The sequence below is a fragment of the Biomphalaria glabrata genome, chromosome 14, assembly GCF_947242115.1.
Source record: "Biomphalaria glabrata chromosome 14, xgBioGlab47.1, whole genome shotgun sequence".
NCBI classification, from domain to species: Eukaryota; Metazoa; Mollusca; class Gastropoda; family Planorbidae; genus Biomphalaria; species Biomphalaria glabrata.
The window spans coordinates 10738808-10758875 of NC_074724.1; the positions used below are offsets into that span (position 1 = coordinate 10738808).

The 20068-nt window shown below is 34.7% G+C and overlaps 2 protein-coding genes across 4 annotated transcripts; both read right to left on the reverse strand.

Annotated features, from left to right (window-relative positions):
• Positions 1–1918: 1918 nt before the first annotated feature.
• On the reverse strand, positions 1919–9276 carry LOC106076422 (uncharacterized). The gene is made up of 4 exons (XM_056009903.1): positions 9091–9276; positions 8103–8215; positions 5650–5810; positions 1919–4113 (listed from the first exon to the last, which is right to left on the reverse strand). The coding sequence occupies exons 1-4, from the start codon at positions 9113–9115 to the stop codon at positions 4068–4070; spliced, it is 345 nt and encodes a 114-aa protein (XP_055865878.1). The 5' UTR covers positions 9116–9276; the 3' UTR covers positions 1919–4067.
• Positions 9277–12581: 3305 nt separating this feature from the next.
• Positions 12582–18241, reverse strand: LOC129922765 (uncharacterized). Of its 3 annotated transcripts, XR_008774621.1 has the most exons (5): positions 18221–18241; positions 16411–17311; positions 15213–15307; positions 14895–15098; positions 12582–14122 (listed from the first exon to the last, which is right to left on the reverse strand). XR_008774621.1 is itself a non-coding variant. In XM_056009767.1 (4 exons), exons 1-4 carry the CDS (start codon positions 18224–18226, stop codon positions 13952–13954), a joined length of 1173 nt encoding a protein of 390 aa, XP_055865742.1. In that variant the 5' UTR covers positions 18227–18241; the 3' UTR covers positions 12582–13951. The 3 variants fall into 3 exon arrangements, 2 of the variants coding, with proteins under 2 accessions (XP_055865742.1, XP_055865743.1); XM_056009767.1 differs by lacking the exon at positions 14895–15098; XM_056009768.1 differs by lacking the exons at positions 14895–15098; positions 18221–18241 and adding an exon at positions 17761–17866.
• Between the last annotated feature and the right edge of the window lie 1827 nt (positions 18242–20068).

The window sequence follows — 20068 nt, forward strand, 5'->3', positions numbered from 1 at the left end:
TATGTGTAATCAGTGTCTGCTTCTCGTATGTTTCTGGAATTTTAATTGTCGTCAACTTTTCACCCGTTCTTGAACCAGTTATCGTGATGTTGCAGTCTGTCCATCTCTGCACAAGCGGCCGCTTAACAGCACATCGGCCGTCACATTAATGACATAATCAAAAACCATCTTGACCATGCTGAGGAACACTTCAGGGATGGCATCCTGAGTAAGGTGACACTGCTGGCAGACAAACTTGGTAACGAGTTGGTGCTGCCGAGACTTTGCAGTCGACAGATTCACCTAGCAAAAACAACATGTTTGCATTTTGGGATTATTACAGAACTCGACTTGACATTCCGTATCTTGGATTCTTGATTTGTTAGTTTCTTCATTAACGTCTCGCTTTTCAATCAATAATAAATGCTCAGTTCAACCTGTTTTGGCACCATACTAAAACGATTCAAGAATTGCAACGTACAGAATAATATCAGAACTGCCAGATAAGCGTTCATCGCCGGAATGTCTACCGCGATGAGAAGCAATTCAGTAGTACATTTATTCAGAATTTGCCTTTTTTTGTTTGATCGATTGTAAGGATGCACGGGCTGCACGTATAAACAGTTGTTTTGGTTTTTTAGCGGTCTCCGAAAGAGGGAAAAGACGCTATAAGTTTGTGTGGAATGTCTGTCCGTCCGTCCGTCCAGTTTAGATTTCGTAAACTAGAAAACATATGGAAAATCCGACATCATGATATTTTAGACTATTGAAATTTCTGATTCAACGGCTACTTTTTTTCTTTTCTGAAAAAAAAATTTAATTTTTTAATATCAACTATGCAAGCAGTTTTTCATTAAAAATGCACCATTTTTACAACTATTCACTATCAATAGTAACAAACACAGGAGGCTATTTAGTAAGGGAGATGATAACTTACCATATTTTGAACACATTTATGCAAACTGTTTTTTTTTTTACAAATGTATAGCTAAGTTATGTAAGTTCTGTCATACAAACTATTAATTTAAAAAAAAAAACTATTTTTTTCAAAGAGGAAAAATTAATTTAATATTCATATAAGTGGAACTAAATTTAAAACAACAATTAATAAGTAGTTTTTCATATTATCGCGTGAACTGCAAAGTATTAATACCACTATAAGCAAGACACCTAGCTTAAGGATTTTTTTTAAATTTTTTGTTTTTAATGAGGCTTTGAATAAGAGAATGACCCCATTAAAAAAAAAACAATTAGATCAATAAAATAATCATTATATGAAATCAAATAAGTCAGGTTCACGTCTAGCTTCACCTTCACTTTCATCTATCCCTTGGTCTGCTGGACCGTTGGGGCACCACACAAGATCTGTCAACCTTCTTTCTCCATTCTTATCTTTATTCTTATCTTATTTCATTCTGATATTCTTTCTAAAGATAAAAAAAGTTAAAGCTACGACTTTCAGACATAGGTTGTAGCCTGCACACCTCCCCCCCCAGCTAAAAATCCTGCGGGCGCCCATGGATAGGTTTACTAGCTTATATAACAACGTGAATTGCAAGATTTTATGACAGTGGCGTCATTTTAATATTTCTTTGAAAATAAAAATGTGGAACACCCATTTAAAGGGTCCCCCCCTCAAGTAGGAGCCCGGGGGGACTTCGAAATTTGCCCCCCCCCCTCCCCTACTCCTCCCCCTAGCTATGCTACTGAGGTGAGTTGTGTTTGTTGATCACGAAACAAAGAAGGCAATATGAAAAACTATCTCCCACATTCCCCCTCTCCCCTACATGTCTATAAAAGAAATAGGACGAGTGCCTGCCCTTGGAGCTATATAAAAAAAAACAATAATTATAATACTATTCATATATTAACAGTAAATCAGTGAAAATAATGTATTTAAATAATAAATTACAAAACAAAAATGAAAACGGCATAAGCATATAGGCTATTTTCTTTAATCAATTATCAAACGTTTAATTGCACAGTAGAACAAAAATGAATTGTCAGTAAAAGATAACAAATGAAAATATTTACAAACTTCACTAATATGATACATTATCTAGCACACTAAAACTTTTTTTTTGTCTAGGCTAGAAGTCAATGTATCTGTAAATTATTGCACTTTCTGTAAGCTCAATCCTCACACTATCTTTTCCCAGTCTTCTTTAAGTTCAAATATCTGTGTAGATATTATCTAGAAATACATCTAGGGTCTGCAATAATTCTGGCCTAATAATAAAGCATTAAGACTAATTCCTCTACGTAATAACCTTTTAGATCTATCCACTTTTCCCAGCAATACCTCCACCTCTCTAATCACCCCCAGCTGGTTGAATTAATTAGTCCATTAGAGCTGGGCTCGAGGGACAGAGATTTTCACCAAATGAGGATTTCAAACCATTTTAAACAATTTTTTTTTTAAAGAAACTAAATATTATTTAGTAAACAGGATCTATAGAAGATAACCAAATTTAGGAAACAAACTCTAAATTCTGTGTTCCACTAGTAATGAATGAATGAATGAATGAATGAATGATTGAGTGAATGATTCACATTAAGCTACCAGAATGAATATGAAGAGTAAATCCTACATGATTGAAAAACGATGCTTCAGCTAAGTATTCCATTTCGTCTAATAAGTCAATTCTTGTTTTGATCCTTAAAATTAATGACTCAAGCTTTTGTATACTATATTTAATAATTTGCCCAGCTTGTTAAATAAAAAAAGCTCCAATGGTATTGAGACTCAAGCATGTGTATAGAATATTTAATCATTTTCCCAGCAAAGAAGCCCCAATGGTATTGAGACTCAAGCATGTGTATAGAATATTTAATCATTTTCCCAGCAAAGAAGCCCCAATGGTATTGAGACTCAAGCATGTGTATAGAATATTTAATCATTTTCCCAGCAAAGAAGCCCCAATGGTATTGAGACTCAAGAATGTGTATAGAATATTTAATAATTAGCCCAGCTTGTCAAATCAAAGAAGCTCCAATGGTATTGAGACTCAAAAATGTGTATAGAATATTTCATAATTTGCCCAGACTGTCAAATCAAAGAAGGTCAAATGATATTAAGTGCATCCAAGAAGAAACATTTCTATGAAAGCGAGGCGAAAATGATAAGATAGATCAGTGTTTCCCAAACTGTGTTCCACGGAAAACTATTGTTCCGCCAGGCCTGAATAGGTGTTTCACAAACTACTTGAATAATTAACTAGTAGTAGTAGAAGTGGAAATGGATTGGTCACACCCTTAGAAAAAATACCAGCAACAGAGCTAGGCAGGCCTTAGAGTGGAACCCCCAGGGAACAAGACGCAGAGGAAGACCAAAAAGAACATGGCGACGCAGTGTACTTAAAGAAGCCGAGAGGACCGGGAAGAGCTGGGAAACCATAAAAAAAAAACTAGCAAGAGACCGTGGAGAGTGGCGTGTTTTTGTCGATGCCCAATGTTCCTTGAGGAACTCAAAGGAGTGATGATGATGATGATGGGGCCAGCAGTGAACTAATCGCTCTAAAAAAAATAAGCAGTGTTCCACTAAATATTCAGAATGTGCAAAGTGTTTCGTTCAGGATAAAGTTTGAGAAACACTGAATTAGATAAACGGCGTCAAGAAAAAAAAAAAGACTAGCCGGGCTCCTAATAAGCAGCATAATAGAGACATGACTTGAAGTTGCAAAAGAGTCAACAAAGATGCCACCAACTACAGTCTAATGACCATTAAAAATAAACTAATATCGAACAGTAAAAAAAAAAAGTTAATATATACCATGACAGCATTAAAATGTGGAGATAAGAATGTAATATTAAAACAGCATTTAATAATGTTTCTGTGGTTTAAGGCTCCCATAGTTGTAGACAGCTAGGTCTAACCTGATCAACAAAATAAGATTATACTCAACAATACATATCTCAAGGCACATGATTTAGAAATATTTTGTAAAATATGTAAACACTCTTCAAAAAAAACACTCTGTGAATATAACAGTAAAAGTAGTACATGTAAAACTTAGATTCATGAATTATTTTCTTAATTTGAGGTATAGTAAGTTTTCTAGGGAATGTCAAAACCTATAACAGTAATCTCATCTTTGATCTGTTGTTTTCTTCTCGTTATTTCCGTTGTCATTTCTGTAAATACAAAGAAAAGATTTAAACATGCATTTGTATCAAGGAGTCGAATAGTATCTCCTCGTTTGGTGATAATCTACAGTTTTACTTGTAACTTTTATCCTACATGCTGGTGGTAAGATCATTATCAAGAAAAAAAAATGCGTATTGTCTTTTGAAACCAAACACATCACGAGTATAGAAAATACTTCGTTAAAAAACACAGCTTGTGTAATTGTATCCATTTGTTAGGTTCAGTCGTGTAATTATTTGTTTGACTGACCTAGACCAGGGTTTCCTGATCCCTAGGGTTCCGCGTGACCTGAATAGGTGTTGCACGAAACACAGAAATAATTAACTAGCAGAACGCCACGTGAATTAACCTCTCTAAAAAAAATAAGCAAAGTGTTCTGCCAAATATTCACAATGTACGAAGTGTTCCGTTAAGGAAGATGCATATGATACATTGACCTAGACGTATTAATCTGTGCTATATCAATATTTTACCAATTATTTAAGCGTTTTACTTTCTCAATGCGCTATGACAGTATCAAATGTCTGGTCCAGTTGTGAAAGGTGAGGGAAGAAGCGGGTATCTTGGTGAATGTTTACATGATCGTTCTTTAAATGCATACGAAAATGTTTACTTAGGGCTCAAGCGTTCTCAAGGGGACTAATTCAACTTATATTATCACATCTGTAAAGTATGATTTCTTTCCCTTGTTCAATTTACCGAAGACAAAATAATCACCAATAATTAGCTAATTGTTTAACTTTTTATTGTTTCTTGTGTTGTCAAATAAAAGAAATTATTGTGAAAATTTCAGCTTAATCCGAGATTGGGTGTGGGAGAAATAACGTATACATTGTTTTACCATACATACAGACGGACATAGTGAGTTGATATAAGATTTGTAAAAACAAAAAAAAAAAAAAACTCTCAGGGTTAGGATTTTTACTATCACAAAGACATCTCCCTCTGACAGATAACGAGAGAATCTTCCAATGAATGTTCATGGTCACCTAAATGTCTGCTAGATCCATTGTCACTACACATTTGGCTGATATCATAATTGAAAATATTTTAATGTTATTTGTTTTTTTCCCCACAGTCTCTTAATCTACTAGCTAGGGTTTTCATATTTATTGTTACATAACTATTTATAAACATTTACCACCTCACAACTATTCAGCCACTATCTGCCTGAACAAAACACCTATTTTTTGTTTTGCTTTCCTGACCTTCTAACTAGTACTATGCCCTGTTAAAAACAAAGGTACCCAATGCGTTATATAGGGGAAGACGATGTAAAAGTCACTTATTTTCTCTATAGCTCATGGTTAACGAGTTTCTTGTGTGACCAGCACAACGACCAAATCAGTGGACTCAAAACTCCCAAACTTTTTCAGAGATTTAAACTCGAGAGCCCTCAGTTCGTAAGCCTAGCGATATAACGCTCGGCCACCCCGCCCCACCTTAGTGTTGCAGTCGAGCATAAAATATTTTCATTTTTTATTTAATAATTGCATTGTTCATTAATTAGTGAGTGCACCTACTTTAAGACTAGTTCTATGTAGTCACAACCAACGACATCTTTACGATAGTCAATCATTTTCTCTTGATCTGGAAGTTCAGTTTTGCAGGATTGTTTTACTATAAACATGGCGTAAGCCTCATCATTTGTTATATTCTTTTCAGCAAGAATCTCTTGTTTGATCTTAAAAAAAAAGAAATAAGTTAATTTTTTTTAACTTCATATTTTTGAGGGTGAAATTATGAATAATAAAATAACAATCTTTATTGTCCATAAGGAAATTTGTCTTACAATTTGTGCATTACACCAAACAAAAAACTATAACTATAAGAAACCAAAATGTACATTCACACCAGACTCACTCATAATTTACATGTGATAAAGTTTATATCAGATAGTTTCTATTTAATGATTTGATTGCCAGGGGAACAAAAGAGTGTTTGTGTCTGTTTGTCTTTGTTATCGGTGTCTTGTAACTCTCTTGTGATGGTAAAATCACAAAATCCTGACACAAAGGGTGATTCTTTATTTCGAGGATCTTGTTAGAGTATATGTACTATATATGTACTATAGATATCCATGTAATCGTATTTTTCTATCTTTAGTCTATGTCCTCATAGCGCCAATGGATCCATAAGCTTACTTAATATCGATCTATAAATACAATATGTCTTTTATTTGAATTTATTATAAGTATGATTAAGAACATAAACTAGAAGTTATTAAATATGCGCAGCCTGTAATGTATAGCAGCAATAAAACATAAAAACACTGAATCATAAATTAAAAATATAAAAACAAACTTATAAATTTCTGAGATCGACACTAAGGTAAACGCATATTTCTTATTCCATACTCTAGGACTAATTCATACAAGTGCTCCTTTTTTCCTAGTGCCATTAGAGCATGGAATGGGTTGCCTGAATTAGACAGGAAAACCAAGGACTGAGCAGAGTTTAAGTCTTGGATACGTCTTAACTATCTTCTTTTCAAAAGGGGCGTCTGCAATTTACAAGATAATATAAATGGAATAGAATTTTAATAGAATATATAAATTACTAAAGAAAAGTTTGGAGTAATATTTGTATATCGCATGTAGGGTCTATTCTCTAGTGGAAGAATCGCGACTAAAGGAAAGAAAATATAAGCATCTAAATGCAGCCTTAGCTGTAACCCACGAAAAGGCTCATCAGCCTCGAAAAGATCACGAGGGTTACCGCAGGAGTGGCCTTCGAGGCGCTTGCAGAGCTGACAATATTATTGGGTGTAGGATACTGTCAGGTTTTGTACGAGCCATGTACAAAGAAATGACTACGCCTAACAAACTGGACAGTATTAACTTTCTCCCCCGCAAAGAACAATCTACAATCTTCCAACTAAGAACAGGACACACACCATTATTAAATTACCACCTGAACAAAATAAACTCCACACAACTCCCCCTTTGCAGACACTGCGCCCACCCCTTTAAAACCGTAAACCTTATCCTCTTTGAATGCCCCTCCCTAATCCACCTTAGGCAGACCCTACTTCCACTACAGCCCAACATAACCAACACCCTGTACGGCAGTGCTGAACAACTAAAGAAAACAGCACACTTTTTTTCCTTGGCACAGTCTGCAAAAGAGCTCACAGCTCAGCTGCAATAAAGCTGGCTAGAAGAAGAAGAAGAAGAAGAAGTACGCGTCTAGGGTCTCATCAGAAGTGTAAAGAGCTTAGAATATTTCGAAGTAAAAATAAAATTAAGCATTTGAGAGGAGATAATGGGCTTCCCAGAGCTTTATTTCTAGCAAGAGCCTGATATCCTATAAAGTTAGTATAAAGAGTATTTATCGGTCAACAGGTTTCAAGCGTCCTAATTGGTCTACTTTTGTAAATCTATTATTAAAATTAAGAAAAATTGTGTGTTTATAAAGTGCATTTAATCTTTCCATGATTTCTCCTTGAGAAATGAAACTTTTTCGTTTTATAAATAGAATGTATATTATTTAATCACTTTGAGAAGAATCTCATGCGTATTTAGTAAATTGGGACTTTAATCGGACTATTATGTAATAATAATAATAATAATAAGGCTTGATTTCGATTCCGAAATTAGTGAATAATGCAGTATTTCCCGTGGCTACTCACATCCAGGGCTATCATATAATAGTTTAATATCTCAATAATACATATTTGTGATATTTCACGAAACTTGTCTGATTTTCTTTATATTTATATTCCTTTTACTATTTAAAGTTAAGTAATTTCCCCAACACAACGACCAACCGCCTTTACGTTCCCAACTAAGGTCAGGTACCCATCAGAAATACCGAGATTCGAACCCATGACCCCAGGTTCGGAAGCCAGGCTCTTAACCACCCAAACAGCGAGCTACCATTTAAACTATTTACAGTATTTAATATATACTTTTAGTGTTATAATTAAGATAATAACGAAAATAATGATAATAATAATTGAAAAACACTGGCTTACATATTGAACTGTGTAGTCTGTTCCGTGAATGTTTTGAAGTTCTATGTTCACTTTAAATGGATTGCCATTACAGAGCACTACTGGAATAGAGTCGAAATTCATTGGACACGCCTCTGAGGAAACATAGGGAATGCTATTCATAACAGACTTCTTCAATAAAGCGATACACACTGCATGAACTTCATTTAAAAGAGGTTTCAAAAATAAACATCCATTTACCTTAGTTCTGTTGACACGCATCACTCTAGACTCTAAACTGAGATACGTTTATTTAAAACTCGAAACAATCAGCGAAAAATAAACTATGTTTGTATTATAGAATATATCTAAACCACAGACCTATATATATATATATATATATATATATATATATATATATATTTATTTATTTATTTATATATTTATATTGATAGATAGATAGATAGATAGATAGATAGATAGATAGATAGATAGATATAGATATAGATATAGATATAGATATAGATATAGATATAGATATAGATATAGATAGATATATAGGTCTGTGATCTAAACATTGTCTCGCTTTAAGATTAGATTTTGCTTTGTAAATAAAAAAACAAGCAAAAACATCAACCCACTATCTCTAGTAATTAATTTCCATTTGATTGTTTCTTGTTTTGAATGTAAAGGGTTGTTGATATGATTTGGCTAACAAGTCTATGCTTTGAACATTGGGTTGAAAAACAATAATCATAATATATTACGTAATATATTTGTTACATTTTTTTATCTTAGGGATTATGAACTGAAATCTTTCTCTATAGTCATAATCTCATTGGGCCTAATACTCTCGCTGTTTGATTAACTCACATTTGAAATTTAATTTACCAAAAATTTCATTGGAAAATTTGGCTCGAATATTTGTCTTTCCTATGTGAAATCAAGTATATTATTAATTTTCATTAATTTTATTTAGCATAAATTATAATAACTTATCATTAGACATAGGTGTAAAAAAAGCCCTTACCCGATTTTCCTTTGCCCAGCGACATTCTCTATTATAATTGGAAAAAACAATAATAATTTAATATATTACAATTATATTGTAAAAATAGCAACATTAATACAGTATAGGAATAAACGTTATTTCGTATGTATGGTTAATTTAACAAGAAACCAATTTATTTTGCCAACAAATAATGGGAAAAACCTGAAAAATATTAAAATAGAATAGCTATAGGTCATACAATAGTTGAACTGGGCCTATGGGAAATTCCAGTTTGCATATTAAAAGCTTTAAAGAAACTAGTAAAAGAGTAATGTCCCCTTTCAGACATTGCGGTCTTTTGTGACTGATGGTGTTAAGGTTATCTCCCGCGGGGGTGCCTAAATGGTGCGAGAGCATCCTCATTGCACTGCGCGGAGTTGTAAAAAAGCTCCCACAACCTTGTCACAATCCGGCGCTGTTCCTCAAGGGGCCGTTACATAATAAATGGCGTGTCCTGCAAGGTTAGCCTGGTGTAGAAAAGAGAAATGGCGGGGTCTTAGTAGATCTATACGCAGCCTCTTGCCGGTCTGACCCACCCGCCAGACAAAACAGTGTACACTGTTTTCATACAGGCCGGTGAGAGGGAGCTCTTGTTCACTTTTGCTGGCCTAGAGTTCCAGGAGCCGAAGGCTCAACTCTACCTGACAGTTTAAGAAGTAGAAGAAGAGGAATCTGTTTATATGGCCAACGGTTAACGAGCAGGCTGTCATGAAACTATTTCATAATAAATGTGTCCATATGTTTGTTACTGCATGCGAGCGTGCGTGTGTTTTTTTTTTTTTATTTATCAATGCTATGAGTAGATCCAGATCTTTTAAAAGAGGAATGGGCAATTTATAAATCTGAAGTAAAATGAAATCATCCGATAAACAAATACGATGTTTAGGATTAGAGAATAGAATAATTTAAATGTAGTGTTGCGCACTTTAGTTTGACACGATAATTTAGTGACATGGTACACAGAATTATTTAAGGATTAGGAATCTTCTTCTTTCTTCTTCCTTCTCATTGTTATGTTGGAGCGTTCAAATGACTAGACCAATACATGAGATGAACTGCGCAGTGGTTTCCAAATCAGTGAACTCTCCATATAGTTTTCTTTCTATTTGTGTATTTTGGGGCCAGTGGCTAATACGGGCCTCTTGCTAAAGAGAGCAGTTTTGTAGGATATGGTCAGCATTCTCAGGTGACACTCCAAATGGGCATATTTCACTGGTTCCAATTTTGAGCTTCCGGTACATATGTTGTTGTGTCCGGTCCTGAGTCGAAAGATTAGACCCTGATCTTGTCGGGAAAGCTTATAATAGTCATCATCTTTCTTGTGATTAGGATGAGAGCTTGTCCATTTCTCATTTATTTTATTTACTATTAGTTTCTTAATTTCTTCTGGATAGAGTGCAGAGTTTATTTGTAAGTTAGTTCTCCCACTCTTGGCGAGTGTGTCGGCCTTCTCATTTCCTTCTAGTTCTCTATGTGCTGGTATCCTTTGAATAACAGATGAAGCATCGTTTCTGCAGTATACTTGAAATGAGTGCTAGCTGGATTGTTAATGGAAGAGTTTGATTCTGTATAGCTTACAACACTCCTTGGAAGTGCTTGAAATAAGGAAGAATTACAAAATTAATAGAAAAAGAAATTAAAGACAACCCATAGCTTTCACAACGGAGATATTGTTTGTTTGTTTTTTATTTTCTGTTACTTTTTTTTTTTGGTTTTAAAATTAGCAATATTATAAGTTGCTATATCAATATATATTACAAAGAAATATAATGTTAAAAAAGAAAATAATAATAATTTTATTTATAAAGCGCTGTTAACAAACAAAATGTAGGCTCAAGGCGCTGTAATAACATTACAAACACAAACACGACAGTAGAAATAAAAAACTAATCTAAAAAAGTTTTAAACAAGTAGGTCTTAATGTTCTTCTTAAAAGTGCTGTAGCATGTTGTCTGTCTGAGATCAATGAGGAGTGAGTTCCAAACCTTTGGTCCGTGCACTGAAAAAGCCCGCAGACCGTAGCTTTTGTGGGAGAAACGTGACACCACTAAAAGCGTTGCGTCCATTGAGCGCAGGGCTCTCTGGGGGACATATGGAGTAATCAGTTCGCTAAGGTACAAGGGCATCTCATTGTTATATATACACTGATAAATACTTAAGAGCAATGTGGTCCAGAAATTAATTTGTAGATAGCTTTTACTTTGTCGAGCATAAAAAAATATATATATATAAATAAATATTTATTGACGTCTGCTTTGCAAATATCTTTACATTGTTGCTCGTCTAATTTAGAGCCAGACTAGAATATGCTTACCGGTACTTTAAATTCATTCCGAAAACAGCCTAATCACTGATGCGATATGCCTACTGTCAATGAATTACAGTAGGGAATGTGCGCTGAAAAAAAACAACAACCTGATTACCGCTGAAAAGGATTTTATCCAAAAGACTGCTGTGGACCGGAAGCTTTTCACAATCACAGACTCCGGTCCTAGGTCCGCTTGCTAACCCACGGAGGATTTCTTCATAATTCTATTATGTAACCACCACAATACCATGCAGAACCCGCTACTTCTATTGTTCTACTATGATGGAAACTTATTGAGCTGCGTGGCGGACTTGTTGGACAGGGTTGCCAGGTTCATGTTCCTCTAGTCAGATATATATAAATAAAAAGTTCACCCATGATAACCCGACGGAGGCCTGATTCCATTACTTGATGTTTCCACCTAGGCGCCACTTTAGGACTAAGGGTGCTCGAATCATTGATATGTTTATTAATGTATATTTATTAAGGATATTACTATTATTATTATTATTATTTTGTAATATGTATGTGGTCTTCTTCCACATTCATGCTCATAAACATACGCCTAAGTTTTTTACCAAAATAGTTTCACATATTTCAAATTTTAGGGTTTATTCACATTGTACACATGACCTCCCCCATGCCGTGTAGCCGTCTCTTTTTACAAAGATTATATTAACACTCTGTCTGTCTGTCTGTCGGTGTCAAATATTTTACACATTATTCTTCCTACTTTTCATTCTCTGATAAAATTGAAACTATGTACAATTATTCAATGTCAATACCAGCACGTGACTCATGAACAAAAACACAACTGGTCGTAATTAATTAATATTGTTTTATATAGAAAATATACTAAACTTAGGGGAGATAAACCTTATGTAGAGAATCAGGTCATTTACACAAACATTTTTAACTAACAATAGCAATTAAACCTTCTATTTTTATAAGTACTTGAATAGCTCAGTGGCAAACACGTCAGAGTTCCATCACAGAGGCTCCAGCATTTTATTTTTATTACTTTTGAAAAGGTAGCATGGAAACCTTCTCTCAAATTACACCTCCCCCAAACTAGTCCACAAAAGTGTGTTCCCAGTTTCTAAAATAGAGAGTAACGGTTTATGTTAATCGTCGGTAGATCATAAATAATAAGACAGACAAATAAGTATAAACAAATTTTATTACATTATTTTTGGCATTAGACAAAATTGAATCTATAAATGTGTAGAAAAAACTTTTTTCGTTAATAAAATATCCCTTACATATTTTTTAAAAAAAACGACTTGCATAACAAAAAAAAAAAACGACTTGCATAATTAATTTAAAAAACGGTCCACTTTCAGAAGAAAAATATAGCCAATGAAGCTAAACCTTGCCAGCCGAAATAAAATTTGATGAAATTAGATTTTCAATAGCTCATCTAGTTTTTAAGATCTAAGCGTGTCACACTGACTGACAGACAGGTTTAAACTGTGTAGGTCCACCAAAAAAATAAATTAAATGGTTTGATAAAAAAATGTATGATCCTTTTTAATTGTTTTTCACCAAGTTTTTTGTTTTTTTTTTTTTTTTTTGCTTTTTTTTTTGTTTTATTGTTGTTGTTTTTTTTTTTTTTTTGTTTTGTTTTTTTTCTTTTCCGTTATTTTAGTTTAAAAAATAATTTGGAAAGACACGGTATACTTTATCAAAAATATTGTTTAGGAGTAAGAATTTAAAGTAAAGAATATTTTTATAAGTTGTAAAAAGGAAGTATTGTCTTTTTAAAACGGTATTTAGTTCTCTCCTAACTGACGATACCAGCGTTGATTCCCCCAGAATGTGGTAAATAATTACGGAGAGAAAGAGTTAATGTTTTTCTTGTTTTCTATTAAGTTATTTGTATTGTTGTTGTGCTCGCACTATGGGACACTTGGTATGTATGAGAGTTCCCTTGGAAGATTAGCAGGAAGAAGTGTTTGCAGATTGTCGTAGTGTTTAGTTTATTTCTATTCTTTAATAGTTTATTGACACTTGGGACAGCTCCCGGTTCTTCTTCTTTGTTCTTTTTTACACGGTGGAGGGCTCAGATAAGTAGTCCTATATCTGTGATAAACTGCGCAGTAGTTTCCAGATCTGACAGCCCTCTACATAGTATTTGCTCAATAGGAAGGGTTTTGGGCCGGTGTCTTGATCGAGCTCAAACCAGAGGCGTAGCTACTGTGAAGGAGGGAAGGGGAGAATTTCAAAATCCCCCCGGGTTCCCAAATGAGTGTTTTTACATTAAATATTAAATATTACGCAAAATGCAAGGGCCCCCAAAAGGGTCAAGCCTCCCGACCATCAAATGATGGCCATTTCCTAGCTACTCCACTGGCTAAAACCCCTGTTAATCATACATTATTTCTTGGAAAATTCATCTATTTATAAAAGGGAGTTAATATAAGAAGATAATTTAGTCTAGATAAAAGAAGTAAAACATTAGTATAGTGGAATACTGAGTGTAAATTTATCTAATGATTATACACAGATATTCTGTAAAAAATACTGTCTGCATTATCTTCGCTTCATCCATATTTTCACAGCACATGTTAATGCATCCCAGTAATAATCCATGTCTTTATCATCTCTCATGATTTGTTTTGAACCTTCAGGGAATTCAAGCTCCAAATAGATATCGTCCGCTGTTCCATGGATACCGCCTTCCGTCATAAGAAGCGATTTGGTCTAGGGTAAAAAGTATACAAAAAAAAAGGTCTAGACATTGTGACATAATAATTTTTGTAAAGTAATGTACCCCTATTATTATTATTATTATTATAGCTTTTATATAGCGCTACTTTCATGCTCAGAGCGCTTTGGTCCAATCTCATTTGTGGACCAGTGGGGGAGGGGGTATCTAAGAGTTGGTTTTCCGTGCTGCCTTTAGGTGCTCAGTAAACACAACTCTGCCCGAGTCGGGTGTCGAACCTCAAGCCCCCTTCTAGGTAGCCAAGACAAGCCAAGCTCAAGCACACTTGGCCTCTCGACCACGCTTCCACCCCTAGAGCTGGGTGGAGTCCCGAGATTGAAAATCCCAGCCTGTCTCATTACAGCAAGTGGTAAGCGACCCCCATAATTATTAAACACATTCTTAAATATTAGTCTTTAACTTTATGTGATGTATCGGGATGTGAATATCTGTTTGAATCTATGATACGCACAAGCAGTTTTGCTTAAGTTAAGATAGTAAAAATACAAGGTGCTAAACAGAAATGCTTGCTTTGTAAAGACAAAACAAAAAAGATGGAGATAAGTAAGAATAATTAGATGGATAAATATGCCTATTTAGAACAGAAGGGTTCTTAATGTATACCACAGAAGGGCCCTAAAAATGTGCAACAGAAGGGTCCTAGACATATACCACAGGAAGACCCTGAACATATGCAACAGAAGGGCCGTAAATATATACCACAGAAGGTCACTAAATGTAAATCACATATGAACCAGAAATATATACCTCAGAAGGAACTCCTCAATACTGTGAAGAGACGAAAACTGAGCTGGTTTATCATATTGTAAGACATGACTGACTTTCAACAGGCATTTTTTCAAGGAATAGAACAGGAAGCACCGAAGAAAAGGTCGTCCAAAGAAAAGCTGGCTAAGAACATGAAAGATTGGCGGCGTCATCCTAAATATTCTGCTAAAAATAGCTGCTGACCTGGAAAATTGGAGGGATTTGGTTAGGTGAAGAATCACGCAAGGACAGATGAAGATGATGATAAAGCGTATAAAACACACGCTTTGTTTGGTCACTATATATCTTAATACTTACCTCTTTGACAGGTTTATTAAATCTCCAGATCTGGCACTTGGACTCAGTATCATCTGGAAACTGAACATTACACTCAATAGCTACAGCTTCAGACTCTGTTTAAAATAGCCAATACAAAATGATAATTTAATAACATTTAATTATTTTAGAGATCGTGAATTTCTTTCCTTCACTGTAAAATTACCGTGCAAAGTAATGAATATATCTAGAGAGGTTACTAAAGTTGAAGACAAAGAATATTGCAATCTTATAAAATGGTACCTAATAGCTTTTAAATCATGGCTTAATCTTTAATATATATATATATATATATATATATATTCCTTTATATTGAATCTTTTTAACTATATTATCCTTTTTAGAGCAATATGTAGGTCTGTAACAGTTATCGTTAATGAAAAAAAAAAGCTGTAACTATTTTATTCGCCTTCTCTAGACATTATATAGTGGGAAGCGTGGTCGATAGGCTAAGTGCGCTTGAACTTGGCTTGGCAATCTAGAAGGGGGTTCGAAGTTCGACACCCCACTCGGTCAGAGTTGTGTTTACTGAACGCCTAAAGGCAGCACGAAAAACCAACTCCTAGATACCTTCTCCCCCCCCCCACTGGTCCACAAATGAGATTGGACCAAAGCGCTCTGAGCATGCAATAAGCATGAATGTAGCGCTATATAAAAGCTCTAAATATAAAATAGATAATGCGATGCATTGTGTATTATTTATCTTTTCAGCCTAACATTACTGATAATCAAATGAAGTTCCACACTAGGCAGCAAAGTCTAAAGGTACGCTACTGCAATGCAGTTTATTGTCTGTTTTGTTTAAATTATAGCCTATGACAAGAACCCATCCATCCATCCCAGTGGCGCTACAGCCCATGGAGGGGGTCCTGGCCTACTTTAGCTGCACCTCTTCGTTCTGATCTGTGCTTTAAGTCTCCATGCCCGGACTATGACAAGAACCCATCCATCCATCCCAGTGGCGCTACAGCCCATGGAGGGGGTCCTGGCCTACTTTAGGTGCACCTCTTCATTCTGATCTGTGCTTTACGTCTCCATGTCCGGACTATGACAAGAACCCATCCATCCATCCCAGTGGCGCTACAGCCCATGGAGGGGGTCCTGGCCTACTTTAGGTGCACCTCTTCATTCTGATCTGTGCTTTACGTCTCCATGTCCGGACTATGACAAGAATACTTACGTCCATTTTTGTTGACCATAGTTGGGAATGAACGTTGATACATGTCATATAGATACAAAGAAGTGTCGTAGAAAGCAAAGCCTTGTTGAAATGATGCTAACACTATTACTGCCATAGAACTACTCATTTGTAGAGGTAAAAAAGATATGCAGGGATGTGAGAGGAATTGAAACTGGTAAATGGCATTTCTTTTCTTGGACGTGTTCCAGTCTGGGTTGTGTCTTATTCTTTTAATTGGTTTTATTTTCCTTCCGACAACTTTTTCATCAGACGGTCTCCATTCTCCGACGCTCACATGTTTTGAGAATCCGTGAGGATGGGACACGATGATAGCGAGATTACTTGCTTCCTTGTACAATGATGATTTTTTATAATAATGATCAAGGCTTGATTTTAAAAAAACAGCCAAATTTTTGTCCTCGGTATAACATTCAAAAATACTCCAATCTTCATTTGAATCAGAATTATCCAAGCAGGCGCCTTGCAAAGTCCGTATCTTGTCTGATTTTTCTTCGTCGTAGAAAAAATCTACCGTTGTATTCCGAGCCTCTAGGTCACTTGAAACAACATGGAAAGCGGTTTTAATTTGTATTCTCGCCATGCCCTTTTGCTTGTTTAAGACATTGATGACTGTGCCTGTGCCGGTTTGTACTTGGTTTGTCAGTTTAGTTTCTAGACCTAAGTAATCTGTTTTCTTTACAGTAATTCGAACAGTACAATCCGATAGTAATTTAATTATGTCCACAAGTCTTTCATCTCTATTCCTTTTTGGTAGATTCTTCACGCTGAACTGTTTAATAGGTATAAACATCTTGTGTTTATGTCTGCCTGCACATGATTTGGGCCAAGGATTTTTGTATTTCATTACACGCTTAAGTTTTTTATGTAGGTCAATCATTCCCTGAAAAGAAACAAAAATTGTGATTAACAGGGAGTTTTCAAAAAATGAAAGTCATATAAGGTCAGGGAAGTTAAAAACCTTTTTTTTTTCTGAAAATGACCTTAATTTGAAGTATATAATAGGCTATATATACACATAATATATATAATTCTAGAAATGTTATATGTTACCCATTTAATAAATGTATTTGACCAATATTTACAACGTAATCTAAGTAGAACACTATTTACTATAGTTCTTAGTCATAATCATACTGTAATCGATGTAAATAGATAAGCAAGCTTTCATAATATTTAGAGCACTTTAATAATAAATAAGTAGAAATGAGCTCAAACTAAAATATGTATTCAACATACATATATATAAAGGGCCTACATATAGGCCTACATCTAGCTCTAACGTGTATTTTATTATGAAAATGTAATTAAGCTTAAACATCTATATCGTACCGAAATTCTTTCTGTTGGTCATGCCAAGTCTCAAGAGATAATTTTATGGCTACCACTAGAATTGTAAAATCTTTACGGAAATTCCCCATTTGTTTTGCGACTTTAACGGTACTTTAACCTCAAAAAGAAATCATTGTTGTTGTTGTTTTTTCGTATCTCCTTGTTTGCAAAATGCTTATCAAAATTTTAGAAGAATTTATACTTGTTCTGTAACAAGGGAATCCAAAAACTATTAGCCAACATCAAACCAAATAAAGCGTCTGGACCTGATGGTATTCCAGGTAGATCAAAGAACTAAGCAATGATCTAGCACCAGTGTTAAAAATACTTTTTCAGGCATCTCTTAACCAGGGCAGAGTACCAAAGGACTGGAAAGAAGCTAATGTCAAACCCCCCCCCCCCCCCCATTTTAAAAAAGAGAAAAATCTGACCCAGGAAACTACAGACCAGTATCACTTACCAGCATCACATGTAAAATCCTAGAACACATAATATGTAGCAACATCATAAACCACTTAGACAAACATAATGTCCTTACTCTATACCAATATGGTTTTAGGAAATATAGATCATGTGAAACACAACTAATAGGACTAATTGATGATTTTTCAAAAGGTTTAGATAATAGTGAACAAATAGATGCTATCTTATTAGATTTTTCCAAGGCTTTTGACAAAGTTCATTACCATCATTTGCTTAAAAAATTAAAAAATTTTGGCATTGATAGTCCATTGCATCAGTGGATTTAAAGATTTTCTGATAGGGAGAGAACAAACTGTAATAATAAATGGCTCTAAATCAACACAAATAACAGTAAACTCAGGTGTACCTCAAGGAATAGTCATAGGTCCACTACTATTTTTAATTTACATAAATGAGTCACCAAATTGCATTAGTTCAGGAATAAAAGTCAGATTGTTCGCAGACGATTGCATAATATATAGAACAATAAAAACAACACAAGATACATAAATTTTACAAATAGAATTAGATGAATTACAGAAATGGGAATCAAATTGGAGCATGTCTTTCCACCCAGAAAAATGTCAGTTGTTAAGAGTAACAAAAAAAAAACTAAAACAAAATAATTCCTCTTATCTTATTCATGGTAAACCAGTAACACAGACTAAAAACGCAAAATACCTAGGTGTGATAATAAATAAAAAAAAAACTGTCATGGAATCCCCATATTGATGAAACTATCAAAAAATCAAACAAAGCATTAGGGTTTATTAAAAGAAAACTCAAGAAAACATTAAGAAACTGGAAAAGACTAAAAATATAGCAGTAGGATTCATAACAAACGAATATTCACATTTGACTAGAGAACCACCTTAAGTGAAATCACTTAATTTAGTAAGCCTTCAGGACAGAAGACTTAAAAGTAAAGTAGCAATCATACATAAAACACTGAACCATAATCTTCAAATACAAAAACAAAATTTAATAAAATACTCAGAAAGACACAAAGATTAAGGCACATTCCTCGTTCCATATGCTAGGACAAATTGGTACAAATACTCCTTCTTCCCTAGTGCTATTAGGGCATGGAATGGGTTGCCTGAGCTAGCCAGGAAAACCAGTGACTTGGCAGAATTTAGGTCATTAGTTAACATGCATGACTAAATGCATGACGCGTAGGACGTAATCATCTTCTTTTTTGAAGTAACGTCTGTATCATATAAGTTTTAGGCAATAACATTACTATACGACAGCAATGTGAACAATTTTGTTGTGTTTTAAAGTGCGGAGTTCATTTTCATTTGTGAATCTTATAAAAGTGGATGTGTTATACAGTAGAATGTGCTTTGGGAGGACTTGTTATATATTTTAATCACAGACCAAGAGTCACTCAACACACGTGGAGTGGCTACACATACAAGCCAATACTAATCTACACACACCTAAATAACTATAGCGTGTGACACCACGTCTCGCTTAGTTTGCGTAAACCCGGATCCTACAAATCATAAACTAAACTTTGTTTACATATTATTGTGGAAATCCCAAATATTTTTGTCCAGTGATAGCCAAACTACGTCCCGCTGGCCAGATCCGGCCCAAAACGTTGTGCTGTATCCTGCCGCCAAAATATCGGCGCAAAATGAAGAAAATCACCGCTACTGCCCGTGTAGGCCTACCTAAATTTCATTACATTTCTATCATTTCATTTCTAAATTCTGTTCTTTCATTAACAACGTGACTAGTGCAGTGCCATCTAATATTTGTGCGTTAATGAAATGGTTGAGAGGAAGAGATAAAAAGTTGACTGAATGTAATGACAAGAAAAAGGACGCCTATTATGAGC